This window comes from Ambystoma mexicanum, chromosome 9 (assembly GCF_040938575.1).
Source record: "Ambystoma mexicanum isolate Mex_15411 chromosome 9, UKY_AmexF1_1, whole genome shotgun sequence".
Lineage (NCBI taxonomy): Eukaryota > Metazoa > Chordata > Amphibia > Caudata > Ambystomatidae > Ambystoma > Ambystoma mexicanum.
This window is the reverse complement of record NC_090931.1, coordinates 678,047,632-678,073,068: the sequence shown is the minus strand read 5'-3', so window position 1 is coordinate 678,073,068 and position 25,437 is coordinate 678,047,632. Positions and strand designations below refer to the sequence as shown.

General features: G+C 42.2%; 1 protein-coding gene across 3 annotated transcripts in view; it reads right to left on the bottom strand.

Moving 5' to 3' along the window:
- Nucleotides 1-48: 48 nt before the first annotated feature.
- The window catches only part of NBEAL1 (neurobeachin like 1), a 2,018,929-nt gene continuing 1,993,540 nt past the window's right edge, over nt 49-25,437 (bottom strand). For all 3 annotated transcript variants that reach the window (XM_069615520.1, XM_069615521.1, XM_069615522.1), the window contains 4 exons: nt 22,149-22,310; nt 15,474-15,622; nt 11,539-11,674; nt 49-6,888 (listed from right to left, as the gene is read on the bottom strand). In XM_069615520.1, the coding sequence (XP_069471621.1) occupies nt 6,808-6,888; nt 11,539-11,674; nt 15,474-15,622; nt 22,149-22,310 (528 nt within the window). In that variant the 3' untranslated portion in view covers nt 49-6,807. The remainder of the gene's footprint in view (nt 6,889-11,538; nt 11,675-15,473; nt 15,623-22,148; nt 22,311-25,437) is intronic.

Here is a 25,437-nt window from a genome sequence, read left to right as displayed (position 1 = left end):
CACGTTTCCTCGAAATATTATGGACAAACATGACAGTACAAAAAAAAAAAGAATAGATGAAATCCAATCTTTATTCAAATGTGTTCATATTGGCTTTACACTCTGGTTCAAAGTCAAAGCCAATGTAATAATTATTTTATTTTGTACAAAATAAGTCTGCATTCTTAATAATTAAGTTAATACATTTGCAGAGACTAGAAAAGTGCAAGGTAACTTCATAACATCCTCATTCACACTGGACAGAAATAAAATCAAATAGCTGTTAAACACCATTAAAAATATTAAACTTATAGGAAATCCAAATTCAGCAGTTATTAAAACTCAACTATATAATCTTTTAAGCACCAAAAAGAAATAATTTATTGCACAAAAACAAATGGTAAAATTGCAACACCGGTGGAAGTATATCATACTGAACTGTAGATCCACACACACATGTTCAAAAGGCATTTTTGGCATGGAAACAACTATTTCATCACATAATTTCACAAGAAATCAAGACAGTGCTCAGTCTACAATAAAGAACAATTTTCACAACATAAATAAGGCTTAGTGTCATGTTTAGACCTGCAGTTTTAAGAACTGTAGGAAACGCTGGGGTACAAAGCTGTGTGAATGGTCAGGTGCACCATTCCCATAGGAATAATTGTTATAATGCAGAAATTAACTTTACAATTTAAACAAGGTTCCTCAGCAAACAAAACGGCACAGTAAACTGGGAAGCTGTAAAAAGACTATTGGCAGCCCTGCTGATCATTTCGATGTCTCCAATGGATTGCAAAAAGATAGCTAATACATTAAAATGTCCAAAGAATGATCCCAGACAGTACTCTATTAAATTCAACAATAGAACGCAAAGTACTGCTCCTCAACAACGGTGTGATAGTTCAGTTTTACATCCATTTACCCTTATACTCAACTTATTCTTCAACATCACATTTGTTTAATATTCCTCCAGATTAGAAAACTTTCTATTTAACAGAAACAACTTTCAGCAATTCTTCACCTTTTCTTAATGGGAAAGCAACATGACTGTGTGATGCATTAGATGAAAGCATGGCCAGTGTACTCATCCACCGAAACGTTGGAGAAGGTCAGTCTTTTGAAACGTCTGAAAGCCGCAGATCTACTTTCTGAAGGCAAACATTCATATTGTCAGAGACAAGCTTGAAAAGGACAGATCTCCTGAGGAGAAGGTGACAATGAACCCTGCAGTAAGTATCTAGGCTGGTCCCTTCCAAAAGTGTGATAACATGGAACAATATACGTAGGCTTCAACGTTTCATTATGCGCCCACATTTGGAAACCATAGAGATTGCATCCAACATATATTGCAAAAAATATGGATGACAAAAATATACTAAAATTCATATTTAGTGCTCTTTATTATTTGATTAAATTTAGACTGTCAACTATGCTCCATTTTATTGCATCAGAAAGAACAAGCCCTGGGTTCCGGATATGTCAAACATTAACAGGCTCAGACTCTGCGTGTTGATGGCACAAAACACTGGAGGCAAAGACTCAAATAGCCTTTGCAGACAAGGGTCGGTTATACTTTTTCCCCAAGGGCTTTAGGACTGGAAGGGATTTCCATTGACCCTTGATTTCCCTATTGTTACTCCCTGTGTTACAACTTCAGGGTTTCAGCAATGTGGTGTCAGACACAAGTTATTGCAGTATCATCAGCCAGCGTGTAGGGCCTTGAGGTTGGCTGTTCCCTTAGAGAACGGGCCCCAATAGAAATAGTAAGGAAAGGCATCTTGCAGGTTTACTTTGCAGATATTTAAATCTGATCAAGCCCTGAGGGATACATTTACATTTAACTTGCCTATTTCAAAAACAAGTATCTAAAAACCATCCATAAGAATACAGCCTTCACTCTTCTACTGCAACCTCAAGCACATAGGTCAACCCTAGTGGAAGGGATGCCATCATTTGTTGGGGGCCATAATGAGCATTCAAAAGATCCTCTGGTAACAGCAAAATGAATGAATTGAAGTTAACAATTTCATGCACTCAACTATTTTCTGAAATCGTGCCCATCCAATTAAATAATTCTTTTTGAGTTACTTTTAGTTGGACCATGCATGCTGCTTTGAACAAAAAAAGGGGGGAAACAGTACTTGGTTAACAGAAAAACTCACACAACCTAATGAAAGTATAGAAAGGACAAACCAACAAATATGCTTCACACACAGTTTCTACTATTTCGATTAGCTCTTGTTCAGGTAAGGCAGCACAATGCATTTCTGAAGGGCTAGGATTCACAGCCTCTGCCTATCCCAACCTCATTGCACTAGTCCAGTCAAAGAAAGCAGCAACAATGAGAGTGTAAAATTAATTCCTTATTTATGTAAAATAAAAGAAGTTGGCCTGAGATACTATTAAATCATAAAGACATTTTGGGACACTTACACAGGCGCAACATTCTGAAACAAAATACCATGCAAAGTATAAAGGGGTAATTACATTTTTGATGGATCAATCAGTGTTTTTTAAAGCGGGAAATATTCATAAGAACTTTCAGATAGATTAATTTCAAAACGATGCGACAATATATATGCAGAATAAATATGGTACTGGCATGTTATTCCCTAAAAACAGCAACCTACTATTATACCAATCCCCTATTGCCCTGGTGCCTTTAAAGCAGCTTTTTTCCCACATCATTTTCTTTTTACTTAACTAAGACAAAATATATTTCTGCAACAATATCTACCAGTCATTATGGTAATCAGATCCAAATTACCACACAACAATATAAAACTAGTAGCTGTATTTTTCCGTCTAAAAAATTTCCTCAGAAAGCGAATATAAATAGGTCCCTAGTCTCCACACAATATACACACGCCCAACTATGTACAGAAAAGTAAACATGTAAAAGAATACAGCTCTGAAAACAATATATAATTTCCTGATAACACCAGAACGTGATTCACACCATTTGTAACTGGGTGACAATATAACCAAAATAAATAGAAGTCCCCTCTTTAAAATATGATCTCTTTTTATGTGCATTGTTTATCCAAATACGCGGCTAGAAAAAGTAGGAAGCTAAACTAAGGGGCTAATTGATTAAAGAAGGGGGTGGGGGATAGGTGGAAGGGAGTGTGTGCATTACAACATGAATCCAGTTGGAGTTGAAAAATGGCCGATCAAGACCATGTAGAAGGCTGAGATACAGACAGAATGAGGTCCACATACAGTCGGAGGAAGGTGGACATGCTAAGGATACTGATATTTAGCCAGAAGAAGGCTGAAACGCAGCTGCAAGAAGACACATCCTTAGCCAGCAGAAGGCCGACACGCAGCTGCAAGGAGACACATCCTTAGCTAGCAGAAGGCCGAAACGCAGCTGCAAGGAGACACATCCTTAGCCAGCAGAAGGCTGACACGCAGCTGCGAGGGGACACATCCTTAGCCACCAGAAGGCTGACACGCAGCTGGAAAGAGACACATCCTTAGCCAGCAGAAGGCTGACACGCAGCTGCAAGGAGAGACATCTTTAGCCAGCAGACGGCTGACAAACAGCCAAGAAGATGACAAAGCAAAACGTGGCCTAAGAGAAACCAGGCCAAAAACTACAGAAACCCTACATTTAAAACAGGAAAACACAAACTCTGTGGAATCAAGAACATACAAAATGTTTCACCTCCCACACTCTTTTTTAAACATTACTTAATAAATGTGAACCAATATGTATATTGAATGTCGTACCAGCTGATTGATGTCAGTTAAATGATTGTACTGGAGAATTCCAGTGCCCAAAACATGTTTGGCACATCCGATGCACACAACTATTCGTTCCTATGGAGGACCATAGCACATTTTATCATTTTTGAAGTATATGTAAAGATGCCCACAAACAGTTCTCCGCAGCAAATAACATTTAAAATATCTCCTTTGGTTTTATTACACAGAAGACTCTGCAATCTTAAATTCCACCTGTAGTTTAAATGCAATCTAAGTGCCCACAAAGGATTTACACACCTTTTTTACAAACTGCACAACGAAACATGTTTAAACACCTACAAAACATTTCTGGCAAAAATACAGAGCTATTCGTAAAACCTCATTATGCAAGAGACTCTTTCAAAGTAAACTTCCTTCAAACCTATTCACATTCACAATGCTTTCTGTCAGCCCGAGTGGCCCCGTCTTGCGCGTCAAGGTATTTTAGTGTGCTGGGGCAAGATTCCCACATGTGCCAGCGAGGGCAGCAGTTGGAAACATAACGAGACACTTAGCTTAAACCAAAGTGTGTGAGCGCACCCTCAACATGCAGTGAATCTGTGCTACGTTTCTCCGCAAGGAACGCTCACAACTCAACTTCATCGTTCCCACTTAACATATGCTGTACGAATTGAGGTGGTTAACTGTTGCAGTGAACAGCACAGTTCCTTTGCTCTGATAATGGACTTCACCTACCACAATAGTGTGCATGCATCTAGCTTAAAGGACAATTTCTCTGCCAATATCCACAGTGGACCTGCCATTCACTTTCTTGGTGTCTCGTCAACTTTCCAAGTGATATCACATCAAATGACAGCTGAGAGATAGGACCATACACTCCTTTATGTTCTACATACAACAAGCCTGCACTTAAATAAAAGAAAATAGTGTCTCCTCTTGCCCTAGAAAGCAAGCCCATCAAGATATGACATCAAATGTATGGATCTGCTACGAGGGAAGGAATAGATGCCCAACTGATGTTAGTATGTCAGAGGGGAAGACAGTACAGAGCTCTGATAGGCTGTACCTTATTAGTGACGTACATAGGGCTTTTTGAGCAGATTGGCTGAAAAACCAGTTCCAACATCGAAGAAAGGTATTTTAAGAGGTCATTCATTGAATGCAAGTCCTGACCTGATTGAAGAATTAGACAAAAAGGTATTGCCTTTTCTACTTGTTCAAGTACCCTAAGCATCTTCCACTGGCAGAGAGATAAATCGGATACCAATTTCAAAAGACAAAGAAAGAGTATCTACATTTTTGTCTTCGGTATGCCATATCCGCTGTAGTGCATTAATGTGTTTTACAAAAACAAATATCTTAGTATGTTTAATTTTTTTGATGGATAAATGAAAGCCTGTGTTGGATTGGAAGGAGGGTAGTGATTGACAAGACTAAGGACTAAGACAGGCCTTGATGAAAACAGCAGAGTATCTCCAATGCTTCCTTCTGTATTGTAACGCCACTTGAACCGCACATCTATCTCTTTCCCTAGCTTGGGGTAGAGGCCCAACCTTGTCTTGGTTGATACATTTAGGCCATATCAATTAAGCCTTTGCAACAATGGTCCCTACATCACAGTTATGTCCCATTAGTGTTTTCTTCACAAAATAAACAACTTGAAGCCATTAGCATTACAAAATTCAGAAAACGGCAGCCTATGAGATGCGACATATATGTAGTGCGCAGTTTGCATTTAAGCATTCAGCTGCAAAAAAGCAGCATCCTTTACAGGATAATAAAACAAAGCACAGAAGGCCTACTTTAAAAACATAATATGTGCATTTGTCTCGGGTCAGTAACAATTGTCAGGAATGCAAACAACCCCCAAACTACCCAAGGCAACGTCCACTTCGAATCAACACAGATAAAGGGACCTATCAATACATTTGTCAGCTGTACGGCTGTTCTTTAAAAAAAAAAAAAGTGAAGACATGTTCTATGTCGGAAAGGAAGTCTGGGAAACTGATCATGAAGGAGAAAATAAAGAAATGGTATGAATTTCTTCCATTATTTAGTAACCTGCTTTCTGTCCAATAATTCATAGCTTTGGTGCACAGCTCTATCCTTGGTGCACTGGCTTTGAAGGCTGGATTCAAATGATTGGTTTATTCATGGCTTGGTTCTATGGATGAATACCGGACAGCAAGAGATTGTGGAGCAGCGCTCATATGGCACTACATGTCTATGCCTGTCTTGTCACATAGGGTCATAAAATAAGCACATTTCTTCTAGCAATAGCACTAGACAGGTGTTCACTCAAACAATCGAGCTGCAACTGTCTTACAATAATATAGCATGAAGTAATAGGATGCTGTTTATAAGAGAAATAATGCAATTTTGAGTCAGGTTCGAGACCAGATTCCAAAATTACAATCCCTCTAGAGATCAATAACTTGGTTTTCTTACGAGGAGACACACGGGATCGTTTCCGTTTCTAAGAAAAGAACTTTGCTACCATGAACAAGGCCCCTTATCTCCAACCACAAAGGGCCTCCACCACATTCACCATGGCCCCAACCTCTCATGAGTCAGTAGTGCAACACAGGTGCTCCGTGCTATTCCCGAAGCATCACAACGAGGATGTGATTCATATACTATCATGGCCATTCAGACTGTCAAAAAGCAGCAAGCAGATTAGCTCCAATGACATGTTCAAACAGCGACCCAACTGGCCACATTTTGTTTTCAAATGAACAATTTAAACATACTAACCATAGCTAAAAGTAGACCATTTGCTAATAGCTTGCAAATCCATTTGACATATGCTTCCAAAGGTGTGACTAGCATATGATTCTATCACACGTAATTTGTGTCATAGATGCTCTCGGTTGAGAATCTTGATCACTGTCAAAAACCACTTTGAACGACAGGCCGGTGCCAATGAAGATGAAGGCGTTTGCACATAGTGTTTGCATAGGCAAGGAGTAGCATGCGCTAGAGTAAGAACATCACCCTGTTAATAGTGTTCATGAGCTGCCACCCAGAAAAGGGACAGCTGCAGCAAGAAGTCAAGGGCAACGCTTCAAGTGAGGAACGTCAATCTCAAGATGGCTGATGGGACATAATCCTTCACTGCGGTTCTTGAGTGTTATATTCAGTCCCTCCTGAAGTGCGTCGCTTGCTTGAGCCCCACAACCTTCGGGATCGCATCTGTGGAAATCAAGGTAATAGGGGAAAAAGGTAAGAGCAGAACTTGTGAAGAGAACAATGTTTTTATTTGGCAGTTACTGAAAAGAATGCAACTACAATCCTGGGTCTGTTCTAAGAAAAACCAAGACTGAACACCTGTCAAGGGCTTCAATCAGTGCCTTGAGAGCGGACATACTGCCATTGGAAGGAAAAACCGATAACTGTGTGCACATTAAATGGTCAGAAAATCCAATGCTCTTGTTAGATTAGTAATGCTTGTTGTTGCTCTGGAAAAATGACACGATTGCTTGTCTGTTTGGTCTAAATGCCTCTATTCCACTACTGTATAGTAACTGAATCTATTGGAAATTTCTCTTCTGTGAAAAGCGCAGTGAGCTAAAGCGTGTTTGAGACTCTCTTGGGGGCCATCCACCCAATAACAGGTCAATGAGCTGTGTTCTTGCCTGTAGAGGGACGCCCAGACCTTCTTTTGTCCATTTGAAAGGCTTGAGAAGAAATCAGACAGAAAATGCCAATCATTTCTTGCTTATGGAAGAGATTGCTTTCCTATCGTCTACCAGCTCTCTACTTGTCCCCCATTTGGGTGCTCCGCTACCCCTTTTTACACCCCCCCCCCCGAGGTTGCCTCTGTTGCACCTCCCTATTTGTGCTAAGTCCCTTCGTAATCGCATGTCCTAATAAGTAATGTGTGTAGTATGCTGTATCCACCCACCAACACCCAGATTTAGCCTTCCTTGTTTCGTCCATAGACTCTCCAACCCTCTCATATCTTCTCATACCCTGCTGCCTGTGCCTGTACATGCTTCCCTTCTGTGCTCATTCAGCGCGCACACACAAAGGAAGATTTGTTCTGCAGGGTGTATAGTCATTCCTCTGCCCACACAGTAATACAAATACAATGATCAATGAACACAAGAGGGAAAACTGTACACCATTTTATTTATTTTTAAAAGATTTGTATCTAATATTTTCCCCATTTATTAATTTTGAGGAAGAGTAAACAATTAACTCATTTTGTGGTGAAAGATGAGGTTAGCAGTCAATGGTAGAGAGCAAGCGTACAGTCTGCAGACTACAAAAGATCTGGAGAAAGGCACACTAACAAGAATACCTCATCTTGTTGAGAACTCTAGCCTCAACACGCAGATACATCACATAAGCCAAAGCAAAATACTACACAACAACCCTTATGGAAGCATCCAACAACACCAGAGTCGTCTTCCAAGCTGTAAAGCACAAAATCAATCTCTTGTTGGACTCTGCAATACCATGACAAATGCAACGCCTTCAACTTCTTCACTGACAATATTAGGCAACACATTGACAGCCCTAAACACACCACAGATATCCGTGCAAATTAGCACACGACAAGTTAAGTTGGACCAAATTCAGGACAATTACTCCAATTACTTGAACAGACTTTAAACCCACCATCTACAAAAATGATATCCTGCCCATCTCCCTTGTGAATGCCATAGCATGTTAAGCGCTCGTATAACTTCTCAATATCATCAACACATATTCCGTGCAAGGCATCTACGCAGATGTCCTGAAAATGTGATGGACACTCTCACTGATGAAGAAACCCACAGTTTACCTGGAATACCAGACCAACTATCACCTCAGAAAACATCTCTCCTTCCTCACAACAGTGATCGGAAAAAAAACTTGCCTTTGATTTGCATGAATGGATCACTCAGCAAAATCTCCTAAAGGACCACCAATCTGTATGTCCACCATGATCCAGTACAGAGACCGCCACCGTCCAAGTTATTGACAGTGCTCTCCTCATCCTGTGGGACTCTGCTTACTTATCGTACTCGACTGCCCTGCCACCTTCAACACTGTGGACTATGAAGCCCTCAACATTCTTGCATAGGCTTCAACATAATAGCCCTGCAGTCGTTTTCCGCCTACCTCTCAAATATTGACCAATTCATTTAGATGGGCCCAAACAGATCCCAGAACAACCCAGTAAATTGCAGAGTTCCACAATGCTCATCCTGTCCCCGGTCATGTTCATCATCTACATGGAACCTCTAGGAGAACTTGTATAAATAGACCAGTACAGAGAGGATATGCAGCTTTTAACAAAAATGCAATTGCATCAATGACATCTATCAACTCAAGCACTGTTTGTCACTCATCCATACCTGGAGGCCAAGGGCCTAACTAAAGCTCAACCTGACAAAGACCAACTAGATTCTCGTAGAAAACTCCACCAAACATGCCCAAGCCCAGGATTGACTGACTGACATGAAGCTTGATTCATTCTCGCCTCAACTCTCACCCAGTGTAAAATCGGTTGGCTTTACTATCGATTGTGACCTCTACTTCCAAACATACATCAAGAAGACCCAAACAGCAGTGTATGAGTGCCCACTCATCTGTAAAATGAAGCCTTTCCTCCCCACCGCAGTTTCAGATCAGATCTTCCACCAGGACAGAGACAACATCCTATTCACAGGAGTCCCAGAACCAGAACCAGAAGCCACCTACGACGCCCTGAATTTCAACCAGGATAATCCATCATTCCTCAACACAGAACTATGAAAATGTGACCAGATCATCCCCCATCCACAAGGAGCGGCACAGGCAAATTCTTCAAGTACACATATTCTAAGCTGCTGGAATCACCTACAAAACAGTCTTAACTAAAACACCACTCAACCTGTGTGAGAAACTGACCATTCCCGGGGACCAACATGGCACCAGAAGCCATGATATCACTAGACGGTAAACAAAGAGCTACAAGAGGGAAGAAACTGGCAAATGTTCCTGCTATGGACCCTGACCCTGCAACAAGCTACTAATACAGATAAACATGCCCCTGTCATTCTACACTTCAAGGAGGAACTGACGATCCTCCTCTTCAAAGAACATCTCACTATCGCTGATTGCTCCTCTCTATACTACATCTCCCCCTCCAAAACTCCCCCACTTTCCTGCTCCCTGTAGCCATTCCAGTACCTCTGCTAACCCCTCACCCTGCCTGTAATCCCTTGGGTGTGCAGAGGTTCAGCCAAAGCTAGCACTAGGATCTGTGACCAAGCGGTGAACTGGAAAGAACACACTTAATGCCAAGTTACTTAATACATGTTTCTGAAAATAACACATCCGAAATGGAAGGGATAATGGTAGAGTTTGCCCTATATCTCAGGTATGGAAGGAAGAATGGAAAATGACACATTGAGGAAACTATCAATAGATACCTTGTATGCTATGTTGGTTTATTTATTGCACATTAATGAGACTGAGGTCCTGGCAGAATTGGGTTAGAATGACATATTAAACTAGGACAGAGGAGTGCTAATTAAATCAGCGCTCAATGGATACCAATCTGGTTTTGCAATATCTTCATGTAGAGTCTGACACTGTTTTATTTTGATCACTTCTTGCACGAGAAGGATTTTAAGGGGGATAAGTTGAGCAATATTGTACATCAATGATATGAAAGATTTTAAAAACTCTTTGACTTTGTTACTGGCAGAGGGCAGACATGTATAAACACATGGGCAGCAGGAAGGATTATTTCAAACAATATGTTACTCCGTGCCCATGGCTAGTAAGAGATGTTTTCCTATAACATATCATTTTAAAATGAGTGATAATTTTTCTCATGAAAAAGTCACTAGGCATTTAAATGCTTAGAAAAAAATAAAACAACTATTTCTTTCATGAAGATGTAGTGGTCTTCACGTTGATGGAGCAGACACTTTTCCTGAAGGGGAGAATGGGCCTCTGATGGTTGCAGCCATCTCTTGTCAGTGTCACTGACGCCACAACTCACTGAATATGATAGAATCAGCAAGTTGTGATGTCGCCACAAGAGAATTATTGGCAATATACGGAAATGAACTCCCACAATTATTATATTATGTATGCTTCGGTATTAAACACATATAGAAAATGGGATGAGGGAATATAAACAAAAAGGCATTCTTGGCCTACTCAATATTAGCTTTGATGTTCAGGGCTCTGTTCAAAATAATGATATGTGTAGGGTTTGGAGTTTATGGTAACATGAACAGCTGCTCTACTGTACATCTTGTCAGTGCCTGGGGAAAAGCTCTAACCTTTTGCTGACATAATCATCAGGTGAGCAATAAGGCATCCAAACAAAAACAAATTGTGCTGAAATGAAGCCACTTATAGTTTTGGAGATGCACAATAAAGGATGGCCCTCCATAATTGCATCTTAAAAACCTTTTGCTCTGACTATTGGCTACTATGAGGTTAAGTGCATGCCTTGTACAGTTAGTTCCGTGAAGGAGCTCTTTACAGTTAACTACTTAATATTATGATATACGAGATTGGAGTCTTGTGTTAAACACATCCAAAGGCTGATCAAGTCAAGACTGCCTTCAATGCTATATTCATGAGATTACACTGATTCAACACCTGGTGCAATAAACTGCTCAGTTTGGGATTATTTTGAAATTCGAATCTATTTTCAACGCCATTCTATATCTCAATCTTTAACAAGTAGATCCCCTTTACAGTGAAAGCACCACCTACAACTGAATGTAGACTGGTAGTACAATTGATCTGCAACTTGACAAGGACATGCAGAAGGAAAACACCTGTTAAGATTGAATCGATTACAAATTTGCATGCATTGCACATTCTTAGACGGAAGCAGGTACTCACCTCTGCTGGCTTCCCAACCCCAACAATAATCAGTTTGCCATCATCCAGGCCCACCAGTATGTGGCTGTTCTCTTTGTTGACAGACACACAGTGAATTGGCGCTCGCATGGCTAATGGGGACACCCTCAGGCATAGGCTGCAAATACAGTGGTAAATTAAAATATTTTAATGTAGAATGCACAAAAAAGTCTGTAAACATGCTGCCTCAGTGATTATCAAATAAGATCATGTTACGGCCTGCCCAGTCTAAAGAAGTGATGAAGAGAGTGACCAACAGGGTTAGAAAACAATTGAAGAAACCAATATAATGTATGAACTCTTTCCTGAGTGGAAGCCTGCTCCATGTGTCACACATTTGGTGTACTTCTCTGATTTACGAGGCACAGCACACATGTGGATTCGTGGTTATCTGCCTAGAGGATGAAGTTGCTTCCTATTATATGTTTAGCAATGTGCCCATGACTTTATATTATAAGGATATATGTCATCAAGGAGCTCTGTGCTATATGAAGGGCAAGGACATAGACTAACCTAGAAATTACTTTCGACTGAAATGACAACGTTCGCAAAACGCACATTTACTTCCCAGGTGCGCAACTCTCACTGAACATTATCATAGTCACGGCTATCCATTGCGAAAAACAATCTGTAGAAGAGATCAACATGCAATCAGGTGCAAGAGGAGGTATTGGATCTATTGCACCAGTGCAAACAACAAATAACAAAATCATACCATATTTATTTGGGCCCTGTCGCACTGGTGAGCCTAAATACCCCTGTAAGACACTTCCTGTTAATTACAAAGCATTAAGTCTTTCAAACAATCCTCCACCTTCGGTGGCTACACAGCTAAGCCCTGTTTGTGGACAGCCCTTCTACTAGGAGCAAATGAGGCCCATCAACCTGTTCTTTATGATGGTGCCCACACATAAGGGCCTACAATCAAATATTCGGCTCCACTTGCCATACCGACCAGAGGGATATGTGTTCCCATATCAATCTGGTCAGTTTAGCACCGAAAAACCAGACAATTCTCCTCTGAACAAACAGCAATACAGAAAGGTATTTCTGCCTTGTAGGGAGTTACAAGTGAGGTGTAGTATCTCTCCAAGGACAGAGGGCAAGCGGTCCACAACTACTTTACACTTAGGGGAAAAAAAAACAAAGTCTTTCAATATTTGCCAAATGTGTGCAAGGCACAAAACGGAGCCTGGTTAGCTTGAGGCCAGCAGCACTCAGGAACTACTTCTGACTACAAAAGATCAACTGGTGCTATAGAAACATACCTATGCAATTCTAAATCTTGGTGTTCAGGAATTTGTCTGAAGGAGCATGCAAACATATCTAGAAGACATTTAAACTATATTGGGTCAATATATATATATATATATATATATATATTGGGCATACGTTTACACTTTGTGGAAGTTAGATTTCCAACCCGCTATGTACTAGCTCCTGGTGCCCCAAAGTTAGCTCCTTCCTACTGGCTGATGCCAGATATCCATGAGCTATTCATAGCGCCTGCTCCACAAATCCTTATTTTAACCCATTATTTCATACAGAGGGATTTCTCTGTACAGTTATACCAATACCAGGCAAATCGACATATGTGTGGCCAAATAGCAGACCTATGAGCCCGGAACTGCAAACCTGCCATACTTGTATGGGAGAACCGCACCTTAACAGTAAAGGCTTTCTCACTTCCCCAGATAAAGGAGAGAAACATAGACCTAATGTTGGTGAAAATTGTGCAAGAAAGCCTAATGTGAATGCTAGCGAGCAGGTAGAGAAGCGTAGCGCCTATTTCCATTTTCAAGAGAGAAATATGTCCAGTCATGGAAATAGGTAAGGCTAATCACCCTTCCATTTGGATTCAATTGTTGCGACTATTGTTAGAAAGCTATGTTAATTTAGCCCTACTGCTTCTTTGCATATCCTCACCAACACATGTTTAATCACCTCAGGAGACCATCTATGAGAAACAGAGTCCGGCACAGCCATGTTGTGCTTGATATCGGGGAGAATAGACCAGATTTACACCAATTCCTATGCATTTCTGAATATTGTCCGAATGTCTTAACCTTCTCCAAGAGGTTAATAAAATTGATGTTGTGGTCTCTAACGTAGAGGAACATGGCATCTGCGTTCCTGAGGAGTGCAAATGAGAAGTGTTAAGAAATAGAAGAAACCTCTTTACACTTCTTTTTGCGCTCTGCAATACAAATAGAGTAAACGCCGCCTGCCATGTTTAGAATTATTTCCTATGGAAACAGCCTGATTTTTGCTGGTTCAAAAAGTAAGCGGATTTCATGGGAAATCATTGGTTTCACGCCAACATGAAAACCAAGGCACAGGGCAAACTGGTGGTGGAAATGTAACTCCTGTTACGCCACCGCCCTCTGCCTTCATAAACAATGAAAATCCTCCAGAGCGTGACTGGAAATTAGCTCCAATTTGTCTTGACCCATAGCAAAGTGAAGCAGGTCGGTGATAGCCTTCACATCTCAGCTATCTCTATTTCAGCAAAGGTTTTAAATAAGAAAGTCCATTGACTAAAACCTAAAGCCTTCACTGCTTGGGAGGTTGCCATAGCAATAGATCTCCCCAAATAATTTGTTATTGCAGAGCAAATTGCCTTCTCGTATTGAGTGAAATGACCAGGAATAAACCGTTTAACCAAGGTAGTTGTTAGAGGGAACAACAGCCTGTTCTTATGATGTTGGATTAACGCAAGTTTGCAATGCTTTAGGCCTCAAGCAGTTATCTTTTTAACTCATGTTTTTGTCTTAACAGTCGTGTGTTCTATTAAGTTAAGCATGGATCTCCCCCATACATCCGTTCTTACTCCCCTCTTTTGCTGTTTGTCTTGTATTGTTTTGTGTGCGCCCTGAGGCCTTGGGGCGAGCTGGCGAGTTCCAAAAATTCAAATAAATAAATAAGTGCTATTTCCTTCTCTTTAATTTCCTGGTCTAACTTGTGAAAAATACAAACGTATCTTAGATAACCTTTAAAGGCTTCCCAGACAGACTGCTTTCTCTGCACTGACTGATTATTAATTCTAAAATAATTATTGAAATCCTCAGCAATCACTGGTTAAATGCACAGTCAGCAACTCTGTTTTAAAAGTCAATAAAGCCCTGTGTACTGGTGCAATGGCTGAACAAATATTGTGCCATTTTCCAGGTGACGATCCAACCTTCCTTCAATAAACCTAGAATGCCTCTATAAATGTTAATCCCTCTCCCTAGCCAAATGCAAAACAGTAAATGTAGCTGTAATGGCGCACAGAGCATGTTTGTCCTTGCAAGTGAGCCAGCTTTGCAGAGGCCACCAGAGCTCCTGCCAAATAGATAGACACTCCTAGGACAAGCCCTCTAAACCAAACGCTTTTCGGCCGCTCTTGACCCTCAACCATCTTTCACAGGATAGACAGGAACCAGTGCACACAGAATGAGACCAGGCTTGCAGAATGTATCTGCATGACCGCCAGTCTGGGACATAATGGCCACCATGGCATCCCCTCCAGTATGCGGAGTGGCAAAACTACTAGAGGGCACATAATTGCCCTTAGGACTGTGTGGCTGCATGAGCCGATGGGTGGCCAGAATCTTAAGGGCAACCTCACCACATTTTGACTGCCACCTCATTATTTTTCTTAAAGATTATCTTGCCCGATGTAGGGGGCATACAATTTAAGTAGCCATTTTGCTGCTGGCCCTCTACCACCACCCTAGGCGCCGACTATTGAATGGCATTTTGTGACCTCTCCAGCCCACTAACCAATAAGAAAATATACACTAACGTGGACAATATGACACATTTTAATCTAGAAACACATCACATTTCAACTGCCTTTGGTAGACAAGCAGACACGTGTTCTCTATTAGTTTTAGCAGATGGATAACGTAAAGGTATAATGGAGAATGTCTTACCTATACAGGTCTCTTATGGAGAGCACGCCCTGCACACTGCCAATCACAATATGCTCTTCTGCAACACACATGTCAGATACCTGCTCCTTGAGATTTTCTGAGGCCAGGTACTTCCCATTCACAGAGTACAAATGTAGTGCATTCTTATTCTGCATAAGGATAGAGAAGAAATCAGTCTTAAACATGAATAGGTAACCGTCCGACAGACCCCAAGAGGATCCCATGTGTCAACTAGCTGTGTTGGTGGTCCAAACAAATTAAAATTAAACTAATTATTAAGAACAGAGACAATTGGCTTCCCAAGTGGCTAGCCTGATAGTGCATTTATTTCCCACCATTTATCATTTTAAAATAGTATAGAAACTTATCAGGAAATCTGTAAAGATGTTTCTAAAATCGTGACATTCATTACTCTTTAACATAAATACAAACCTATTGGAGGGTCTAGCATTGCCTTTGAATGGCTGGATTCTTCTAGGGGTAATAATGGACCAGCAATCCTTATAGGAGTTATAGCCACCCAGGTTGGCATAAACACATTAGGCATTATTCTGATAGAGAACACTAGCATGTTAATTTATGTTGCTTCCCAGCCAAGGGAGTCAGATTCAAAGCGTACCTGCATGACGCAGATTGAAAGGGCCTTAATGTTCAGTAATTTGTAAAAGAGGAAGTGTTAGTAAGGTGCATGTGGCTACAAATTATAGCAAGTGTCCAGTCACATTTGGCAACAATAATGGTACCAGTCCACTCTAGGTTATCTTTCATGTACCCAAGTCCCCAAGCTCTCTAATGGGCTTCTAGAGAACTAGTGTGACATCTTGTTATATTTCAAGATGGGGAAACTCAGAAAATGATTGGTATTCAAAAGAATAGAATTAGGTTCCCTGAACTAATGCGTTACCTTGTTTCATCTCGTTTCCTTGGACTGTTGAAAAGCAAAATACAGGTAGGTTTTGAGAATGTACAAAAATACTGTGGCATAATTATAACAAAGAGGACTAAAAACATAGGAGAGTGATTTCGAGAAACGCATTTGTCTTTCTCTCCACGCCATATGATCAAGATGTCCACTGTTGTAAGCGTTATCAGATTGGTAGTTTGTCCCACAATGCCCTACCATTCTTGGGAAACTTTGTTTCCGGATTCCAGAATTTGGCAAGGGGTGTCTCTCTTTTTAGCTCACAGTTCAGTTCCAGCTATGGTGCTCTTGGGAACCTTGAAGCCCATTTTGAGGACGCATCATAGGGTTTTCTTTCCCTTGTTCAGGGAACTGTAATGTGCATGGAAACCTACACCACCGATTCCTGAATGCAGTCTGTGATTTCTCGCTTTCCCTCCCTCAAATTCACTTGGGATTAATGTTTTCTTTGCACATATCTCACCAGGACGCAGCCAAGGTTTTCATTCTCTCTTACTACGTTCACTTCGATTGTTGCACTCTTGGGAACCTTCAACATCTAGTTCCAGGATACAAATATCTCTCTCTCTCACAATTGTTTAACTTTGGTTGTTATGCACTTGGGAACCTTCCCTCCAGGTTGCAGTATGTAGTGTGGGTTTTTTTTTTTTTTCTCTCTCTCCCTCTCCCTCTCTCTCCCTCTCTCTCCCTCTCTCTCCCTCCCTCTCTCTCCCTCTCTCTCCCTCTCCCTCTCTCTCCCTCCCTCTCCCTCCCTCCCTCTCCCTCTCTCTCTCCCTCTCTCCCTCCCTCTCTCTCCCTCTCTCTCCCTCTCTCTCCCTCTCTCTCCCTCTCTCTCTCTCCCTCTCTCTCCCTCTCTCTCCCTCCCTCCCTCCCTCCCTCCCCCTCCCCCTCTCCCTCTCCCTCTCCCTCTCCCAATTGTTTAACTCTGGTTGATATGCACTTGGGAACCTTCCCTCCAAGTTGCAGTATGTAGTGTGGGTATTCTTTCTCTCTTCCTTTTTAGCCCTTTCCCCAGTGCTGATTCCTGCTTGTATAGTGTGCTTTCTTTATCCGTTGTCATTCTCTTTCTAGTGTTCTTTGACCATTTACTGTCAGTGCTAAAGCTCCTATAGCCCTCCCAGGTTACCACAGACACGCGTAAGCTCTTGTCTCTCTCTTCACTGTTGCAGCCTCTCACCTCCATCATATTCAGGTACTTTTTCCTCTTTCCTACACCATGGTTTCAATACCATTGCTTATGGCCATAGTATCTGGCCGGGAGGATAGCTCAGGGGCAAGGCACTTGTCTAGGAACCAAGAACATGTGCAGCATGGGTTTGAAACCCGGTTGCATGTTTAGAGACTGGCAACATGAGAACCCAATTTAATTTTATTGTTTATTCCACATTGAGTGGCAAACATCTTTGTGGGCTGCCAGTTTCTGTCCCCTCTGTGTTCTCATTCACAAGCTTTACCTCTGCCTCTCAGCATGTACTGATCGTCGGAATCTCTTCTGCTCATGCAGGATTCCTCTCCTCTGTTCTTCTGGTGGATTTTCATGCTCTTGTTGAGCCGCAGATCCACTTATGTGGCCACGAACATTGCAGACAAGACTTCAAATGCTTCTCCTGATTGGGTTGTTATACGGCTACTTTCTCCAAAACAAACATAGGACTTCTAAGTGGGCTGCAAGCCCAGCCGTAGGCCTAATCATTTGTTGTTGGACAACTCATCGATACAACTACTAAATAAATAGATTTAAAACATTGAAAGAAAGACCCAAAGGAAATCCTAACACAAAGATAAGCTTTCTACGGCTCCAGCTATACACAGTAAAAAATCTGAAGAAGGCATTCGCCCTTTCCTTACCTTCCCCCAGAAAATAAATGTCTCTAGATTGCTGGCTCTCTCCAGGCTGGACTACTGCAACTGCCTCTTCCTCAATCTACCTCTCTCCTCCCTCCAGCCTCTTCAACTAATCCAGAATAGGACTGCGAGACGTATCCTTGGCCTCAAGCCCAGGGACCGCATCTCTCCAGCCCTAAAATCTCTCCACTGGCTCCCGGTGGCTGCAAGGATCAGATTTAAGACCCTCTGCATCTCCCACAAGGCTTTCTGGGCCCTGGGACCGCACTACATCTAACTTTCTCCCCCTAAATAAGTCCCTGCTAGAGTCCTTCGGTCCTCTAGCTATAATTTGCTGCAGGTTAGACGTTTCTTCAAGCAGATAGTGGGGGTAGATCGCTTTCCTCAGCAGGAGCCTCCCTCTGGAATGGCCTCCCCACCCCTCTCGGACTTGAGCCGGATCGCCTTAAGTTCTGCAAGCTTCTCAAGACCTTCCTTTTCTCCTCCTCCTTCCCTCTCCCCCTTCCTTGCTAATGCCCCAAGCTGCTGTGACTGGTCCCTTTTGAGTCATACGGGGGCCGGGCCCTGCCTCGACCAGTCTGCCTCAGTACCCCATTCCAGCACTTGCCTTCGGGCACCCTCCCCTGACTGGACTACTGAGTTTGGTCCACCCCCCTCCTCGCATAGTTACCCTTATCCGGTCCAGTGCACACTTGTCCTCCAGGCTCCCCCTGCACATACCCGCCAGCACTTACCCAGCCCCTGGGGCCCCTGCATCCTACATCTCCCCCCGCTCCCTCCCTTCCTTCCTTCCTTCTCAACCTCACCACACCCCCTGCACTTCATGGTTGCTGTACTTGCACAATCCGAATGCCACAAGGCCGTTCATTGTTGTTCACACTCCTCTGTTCCCCCCCTCCCCTTTGCCTTGTGGCACCTGGAAACACTTTCTGATGTATGGCCTCCATATAAATGTTCAATAAATAAATACATTAAAATAATGGTGCTGAATCAGAAGGAAACAACCAGTCCTTCAGTATTCCATGAGCAGAGACGTGTTACTGGTCAACGATAAGTAACAATTGTCAACTGCAAAATAATGGAGTACCTTGAGGTTAGGCAAACAAAAGAGGGGGACTTACAATTAATAAAAGTAATTATTTGTGCCAAGCGATACACAAACTGCTTTAAAAAGTATCAGGCCTCCGGCATAATATAAGAACTCATCAATTGAGTCTGGACTGCTCCCTCATTGACCAGTAAAATCATTGAATTAATTATTTTCAAAGGATCTGCCTTTGTTCTCCTTCTTGCAAGTCTCCGAAAGCGAGGTTCAGGCTATCTTGACTGGCATGAAGCCCACATTCTGTATAGGTGACATCTGGCCAGGCTCTGATCAAGGAATCGACTTCCCTTATTTCTTGGATTACTAGGATGATCAATGCCTCATTCGCTGAATCTCGTGACCCTGCTGCACTAAAGGAGGGCTGGATCACCCCATTCCTGAAGGATTAACCTAGAGCCTGCGGCTGCCAGTAATTATAGGCCAATCACCAATGTCCCTTTCCTACTTACTATTCTGGATAGGATTGCCGCGTAAGGTGTTTTAAGAGACATACAATTTGTTGGGTGTGCGTCAGACAGGCTTCCGTGCTAGAGATGGGACGGAAATGGCGCTCTGATCTAAAATCCAACATATTGGAGCATAATTGACAGCAGGCGACAAGCATTACTAATGCTTTTGGATCTGTCCATTGCGCTCGATCTTATAGAATATTCTCTGCTTATGAAAAGGTTGATGGACTTTGGTCACTTTTCTGATAGTGCTGCATCTTGGATGGAGTCTTTCCTGGGTCCTCGCCTGGTTAGGGTGTCAGTAGAAGATTTTCAAGCATCCCCTGTCCATTTGACTTGTGGTGTCTCCCAGGTTGCATGCCTCTCCCCCACCCTATTCAATCTTTATGCCACACTTTATTTCGATTTACTCGATAGTCTAGAGATCTGCAGACAAACTTTGCAGATGACACTCAGATCTTGATGCTACTGATTCCATCCACAACACCCAGGCGGTGAATAAAATCGGCACCTCAATCCAGGCCTGGATGATAATAAACTCAATGACACTCAATAACAACAAAACAGAGTTGCTGATCCTTGGATCAGAGCCTAGGCTGAATAAGTTGGACCCCTTGTACACCTGCTTCTCCATTGTGGGCTTTCCCATCTCTGTGGTTCCCCATGACAAAACCTTGGGTATATTCTTTGATTCGCAGCTTATCTTTAAAAAAAAAGCACACTGCCCCACTTACGATCTTCTTGTGCTGACCTGAATTCCTTTATCAGGTAAACCTGCCCATACCACTCAGAGGCAAATCGAGCTGCGATTGCCTCAGCTTTAGTCAATTCCAAGCTTGATTATTGCAACAGCCTCTTAGCTGGCATTTCTACAGCCAATCTTGTGTACAGAAAATATGTAAGGAATGCACACCTTGTTTGAAAGTAGATAATTAAGGTGTGTAGAAAATCTTAGTAATGTTTAACAGGTGCAGGGGAGAAACTACGACTGGCACCAAAAGCCTATAATATGCAATTACCAAAAATAATGTGTTCTCAATTGGTGGACACTCCCATCCCCTGCACATCTCATATACTGACAGCAAGGTCAGTCAGCAATTCATATATTTCATGAGTTTTTAGTGATTATTCTGGTATATGAGACTTGCAGTCTAGAGGATAGCAGAATAATCACTAAAAACTCATAAAATATATGAATTGCTGACTGACCTTGCTGTCAGTATATGAGGTGGGCAGGAGACGGGAGTGCCCACCAATTGAGGACACTTTATTTTTGGTGATGTCTACAGCCAATGTCAACAAACTTCAAGAGTCCCAGAATGGGGCTGTTTGAGCAGTATGTGCTTTGGGTAAGTAACATCAGACTTGAGCAGCAATACGGAATTTTCACTGGCTCCACGTGAATAATAGAATTCTCTATAAGTCTTTGACAATGATTTAATGGCTCTGCACCCAATTATTTGACAGAACGACTTAAGAAGGCACCTGTTAGGAGAGTATTAACTATTAAATATGGCTGTACTAGTTTTGACTTCTGGGCCCCTCACACCTGGAACAAGCTTCCATTGACTCTAAGATGCATCCCTTGTCTGACTTACTTTAAAAAGGCACCAAAGACACATCTCTTCGATAAACTAATAGATTAGCTCTTCTTATCAGGAGTGAACACTTCAGACTGTTTAGATTGGTTCTTGACCTCCTGCTCTTTGACTGCCTTTTGTTGTCTGTTTGTTTTTGTTCCATGTGTGCCCTTAGGCCTGTGGTGCGTTATAAAAAATACAGTAAAGTAAAGCAAAGGTGATGGCTGGAAGGATGATGCCCGACAAGGCTGAAACATGCCTGTGGATGCTTGCAGTCCCGTGCAGAAGGGATGTGACCTAGCAGTTCAGGCTGGACTGCCTTTTTTTGGATTAGGACCTGGACTGATTTGCATATCATGTTTCCCCTTCTGTAATGGCCTGGTATGCTGAAACACGCCGGTCTGCAGGGTTACCCAGAGCTGGGCCCGTGGTTATGATGTATTCAAAATCGTCCAGCCTGCAACTTTTGGTTTTGCTTTAGTTCCTTGAGGGTGCCCATCTTTTTTTCTGTGCAACAACCGAAAACTGGGGAAAGGAAACTTCTCTATGTTTATACTTCACATATAGGAAAAAAGACCAGAGGCAATCCGTTTTTCTTTTCTCCCTTCAATCGTTAATAATGGACTAAAATTAGTCAAATGCATTCTACGTGTGGAAAAACAATGCAAAAGATATTTAGTGACTGGGAAGTGTCCATGTGCTGACACTCAAGCTGCAACAGAAATTATTTAGAACGTCACCTTGAGTAATTGTGGTTGATCTGTAATGGCATACCTTGAGTGTGCTTTTGCCATCAATGCAGGTATGGATGACAATGTGCCCATCCCATGACACAGCCAAGTTCGGAACTGTCAGCACTAAAGAACTTTCACAAGGTGGTCGTAATGTCCTCATGTACTGCCCCCGTCTGATGGTATGAATAATGACCGTACGATCCTGAAACAACAACAAAAAGATGTTATAAATCACAGATGGCCAATAGTGCATGGACAATGATTTGAAATTAACAGAAGCTCCTAAAAAACATCTTGAGACCTCCACATTGTCACCATAGCTACCTGTATTCTTACATAAAGACATGCCCAAAATAGTCTGTATGCAAAACAAAACCTGTGTTCTTATGGATAAGAATCTGGTCAACTCAGAGGCCAACAAAATATGAAGAGACCCTTTCAGATGTCTTAGCCCAGGATGATGGTAAAATGCTTTTGTGGTTTGCTCATGTTAAGGAAGAGCTTTGCAGAATTCGGCAGGGTGACCTCTGGGAGGAGCCTGATCGTGTGATTGGTGCTACTAAGTTAATTGCTAAGAAAGCTTTTAAGAAAAAGTCAGAATCCGAAGTATTGAGTAGTATCAATCAATTCCCCATGCTCATCATATATTGGGCAATAAAGCAGGATTTCGGGTTTGAACCTTACTTAGATGATTTATTAGCAAGCCCATGAGAGCGTTGTTCTTTAAGCTCCGGCTGGGTATCCTACCACTGACAAAGCTCTGAAACAAGTGGAATAGCACTTGCCTGCCCACGTGCCTAGGTTGCACGAATCAGAGGGAATGTGCAATTCATTGTCCTTTCTTCTTAGTTTAAGGAACGTATGGTATCAACAGTAGGACATACACAAGTGACCACAGTTCAAGGGAGTTTATTGAACCTTATTTGGGTTTGAAAATGTTGCAATGTGCCTTCTTGTAGAATGTGGAACTATAAGATGGAATATGGATTGTACTCAGTACAGTGGTGGAATGTATGTGTTCAGATGATTACAGTTGGGGATCAGGGCCAGTGAGGATGTCCTAGGGGTTTCATGCTGTTGAACTTGCTGAATAAACATACTTTAATTTCCAACTGGATGCATATGAGCGCTTCTTTACAGAAAACCACCTATCTAATCCCAAATATAAAGATGGGAGCAAGCTACGACCATCAAAAAATAATAACGCAGTCCTAGTGATATCTTGTCAAAATGAAAGGGACTATACTAATACATCTATTGCCACTCCTTACCTCTAAATACAAATAGTGTGCCAAACAATGTTATGCAAAAGAAAGGTGTTCAAGAAATGATATGTCAGAATATCCAAGCCGTTGGTTTCCCTTCCACATGTTTTCAGCACAGGATAAGGTGGCACACCCAAGCTTAGCACAGTCTTTGACATCTCTAGCACAAGGGTGCAGTTCAAAACTCCAACATCACGGCCTTCTGTACCAAAGTCTCTTTGCCGTTCAAAGTCTCTTCTTTGAGTGCGCCTGATGCAACAAACAACAAAGTTCCTCTACTTTCAGGATTCTCCTAAGCACACTTTTCTCAGGTGATCTACTGTTCATCATGGATCCCCCCCCTCTGCCGGGCTCAGATCCGTTCTAACACAGAATCTTCAATCAGTCTCCCTCTGCTGGGCTCGGACCAATTTATCTATTGTAAGACAAACTTGCTTTAACACAAAGCTTTCACTTTGTCATCAACTTTTTTTACTGTATCAATATCGAAGACTTTCGATTGTGCACAGGATTTTGCTTGGCCCGTTGCAGGACCACATCGATTCACAATCCTTTGCCACTCTTTCACTTTTGTTAACTCTCAGCTGGACACCTTACAAAGACCTTCGATTGAGCATGCACGCGGTGCCGGACCACTCTGTGAAAGTTATCATATATTTTGGCTTCAAAGTTCAATCACTCATCTGCAGTTCAACTTTACTCGCGTTAGTTATCCCATGCGTTTCAAACAATGTTTGTTTCAGTGCTCGCCATACAATGTTTCTGCTTGCAACCTTGGCTTCAACACAGACCGGTCCTGTATCGGTCTCCCCAACTCACTGGCTGTGCTGATTTCATTGATGCTGCTTTCTTGTTGGAGCCAAGGACAGTACCACGCCAGTTGCTGTTTCTCCCCACCTTGATTATTGATACCAGAGGGCCCTGGGTACCTCTGACACACAATGCAGGATTCCTCAGCCTGGTTTCCTGGTTTTACACTTTCTATTCTCAAGGTTTTGTGAAAGTAACTATTCCTTGTCAAAAAGGTCAAGGGAACTTCCTGCCTTGCGATCCCCTTCGGTTTTGTCGTCTTCTTCCTTGTGTTAAACTGCCATCTTGGAACTGCTGGTTCATCGTGTGCTGTGTCTCACACAGAGTGTGCTCTCGTGCTCCACCTTTTATCCATGTGGGGAAGTGTAATGGAAGTCAGGTGTGCGTGATGGGTGGTAATTGCCTGACCCTGCCCGACTATTGTATTGGGATACGTCAGGTATACGGCTCGGGTGTTAGTCCGTTTTCTCTCATAGCGAGCTGTCCGTGAGAAAGTGTTTGTGTTGTGAAGGGTTTGGTGGGTTAAACTCCTAAGTATCCTACCTGGAGGGATGGGTAAGGGTGTTACAGGGTAGGGGATACCACATCTCACCATCTGGTGTCCCACTCCCCCTCCCACTCCTGGAAGACCCCTCACCCAGGTGATCCTCCTGCACTGGTCCACCCCCAGCAACTGAATCCAAAAGCGATGGCCGTGTCCTGGTCACCTGGATGACAGATCCCCGGGGACTAGCGGGTGAGACACATTCTGGTTTCTCACATTAGACATTAGGAAATCTTATTTGAAACCCATGTTCCTGGCCAGGAACATAAGAGAAACACTGCAAGCTGCTAACGTATATCTTGTTTCAAGTAACAGTTTAGTTGTACATTGTGTGGCTAACTATTAATTTAGGGCTTGGGGTAGGAGGAAAGCGAGTTTGGCTAAGTGCTGTCCAGGGGTGTAGTGGAGGATGAAGAACATGCCTGCTTTTGTAGTAGGAGATTACAGTTCCTAGTGCACCTTTGTCCTTCCACCAAGTGCACTACACTAGCTTGTAATGCAATTTAGGTGACAATTATTGTATAAGTGTTATTTATTGTACATCTTATGCTTTTTCTGTAATTTGCAGGTGAGATTTCACTCAATGACAAATACTGCATGCAATGCACTCTATACATGAAGATCTTATCTTGAGCATGTACCCCTTGAATCATAGTGAAACTTAGTTTGGAGTACAGTCTTATCTGTTATACCCTGCTATTAAGAATTCT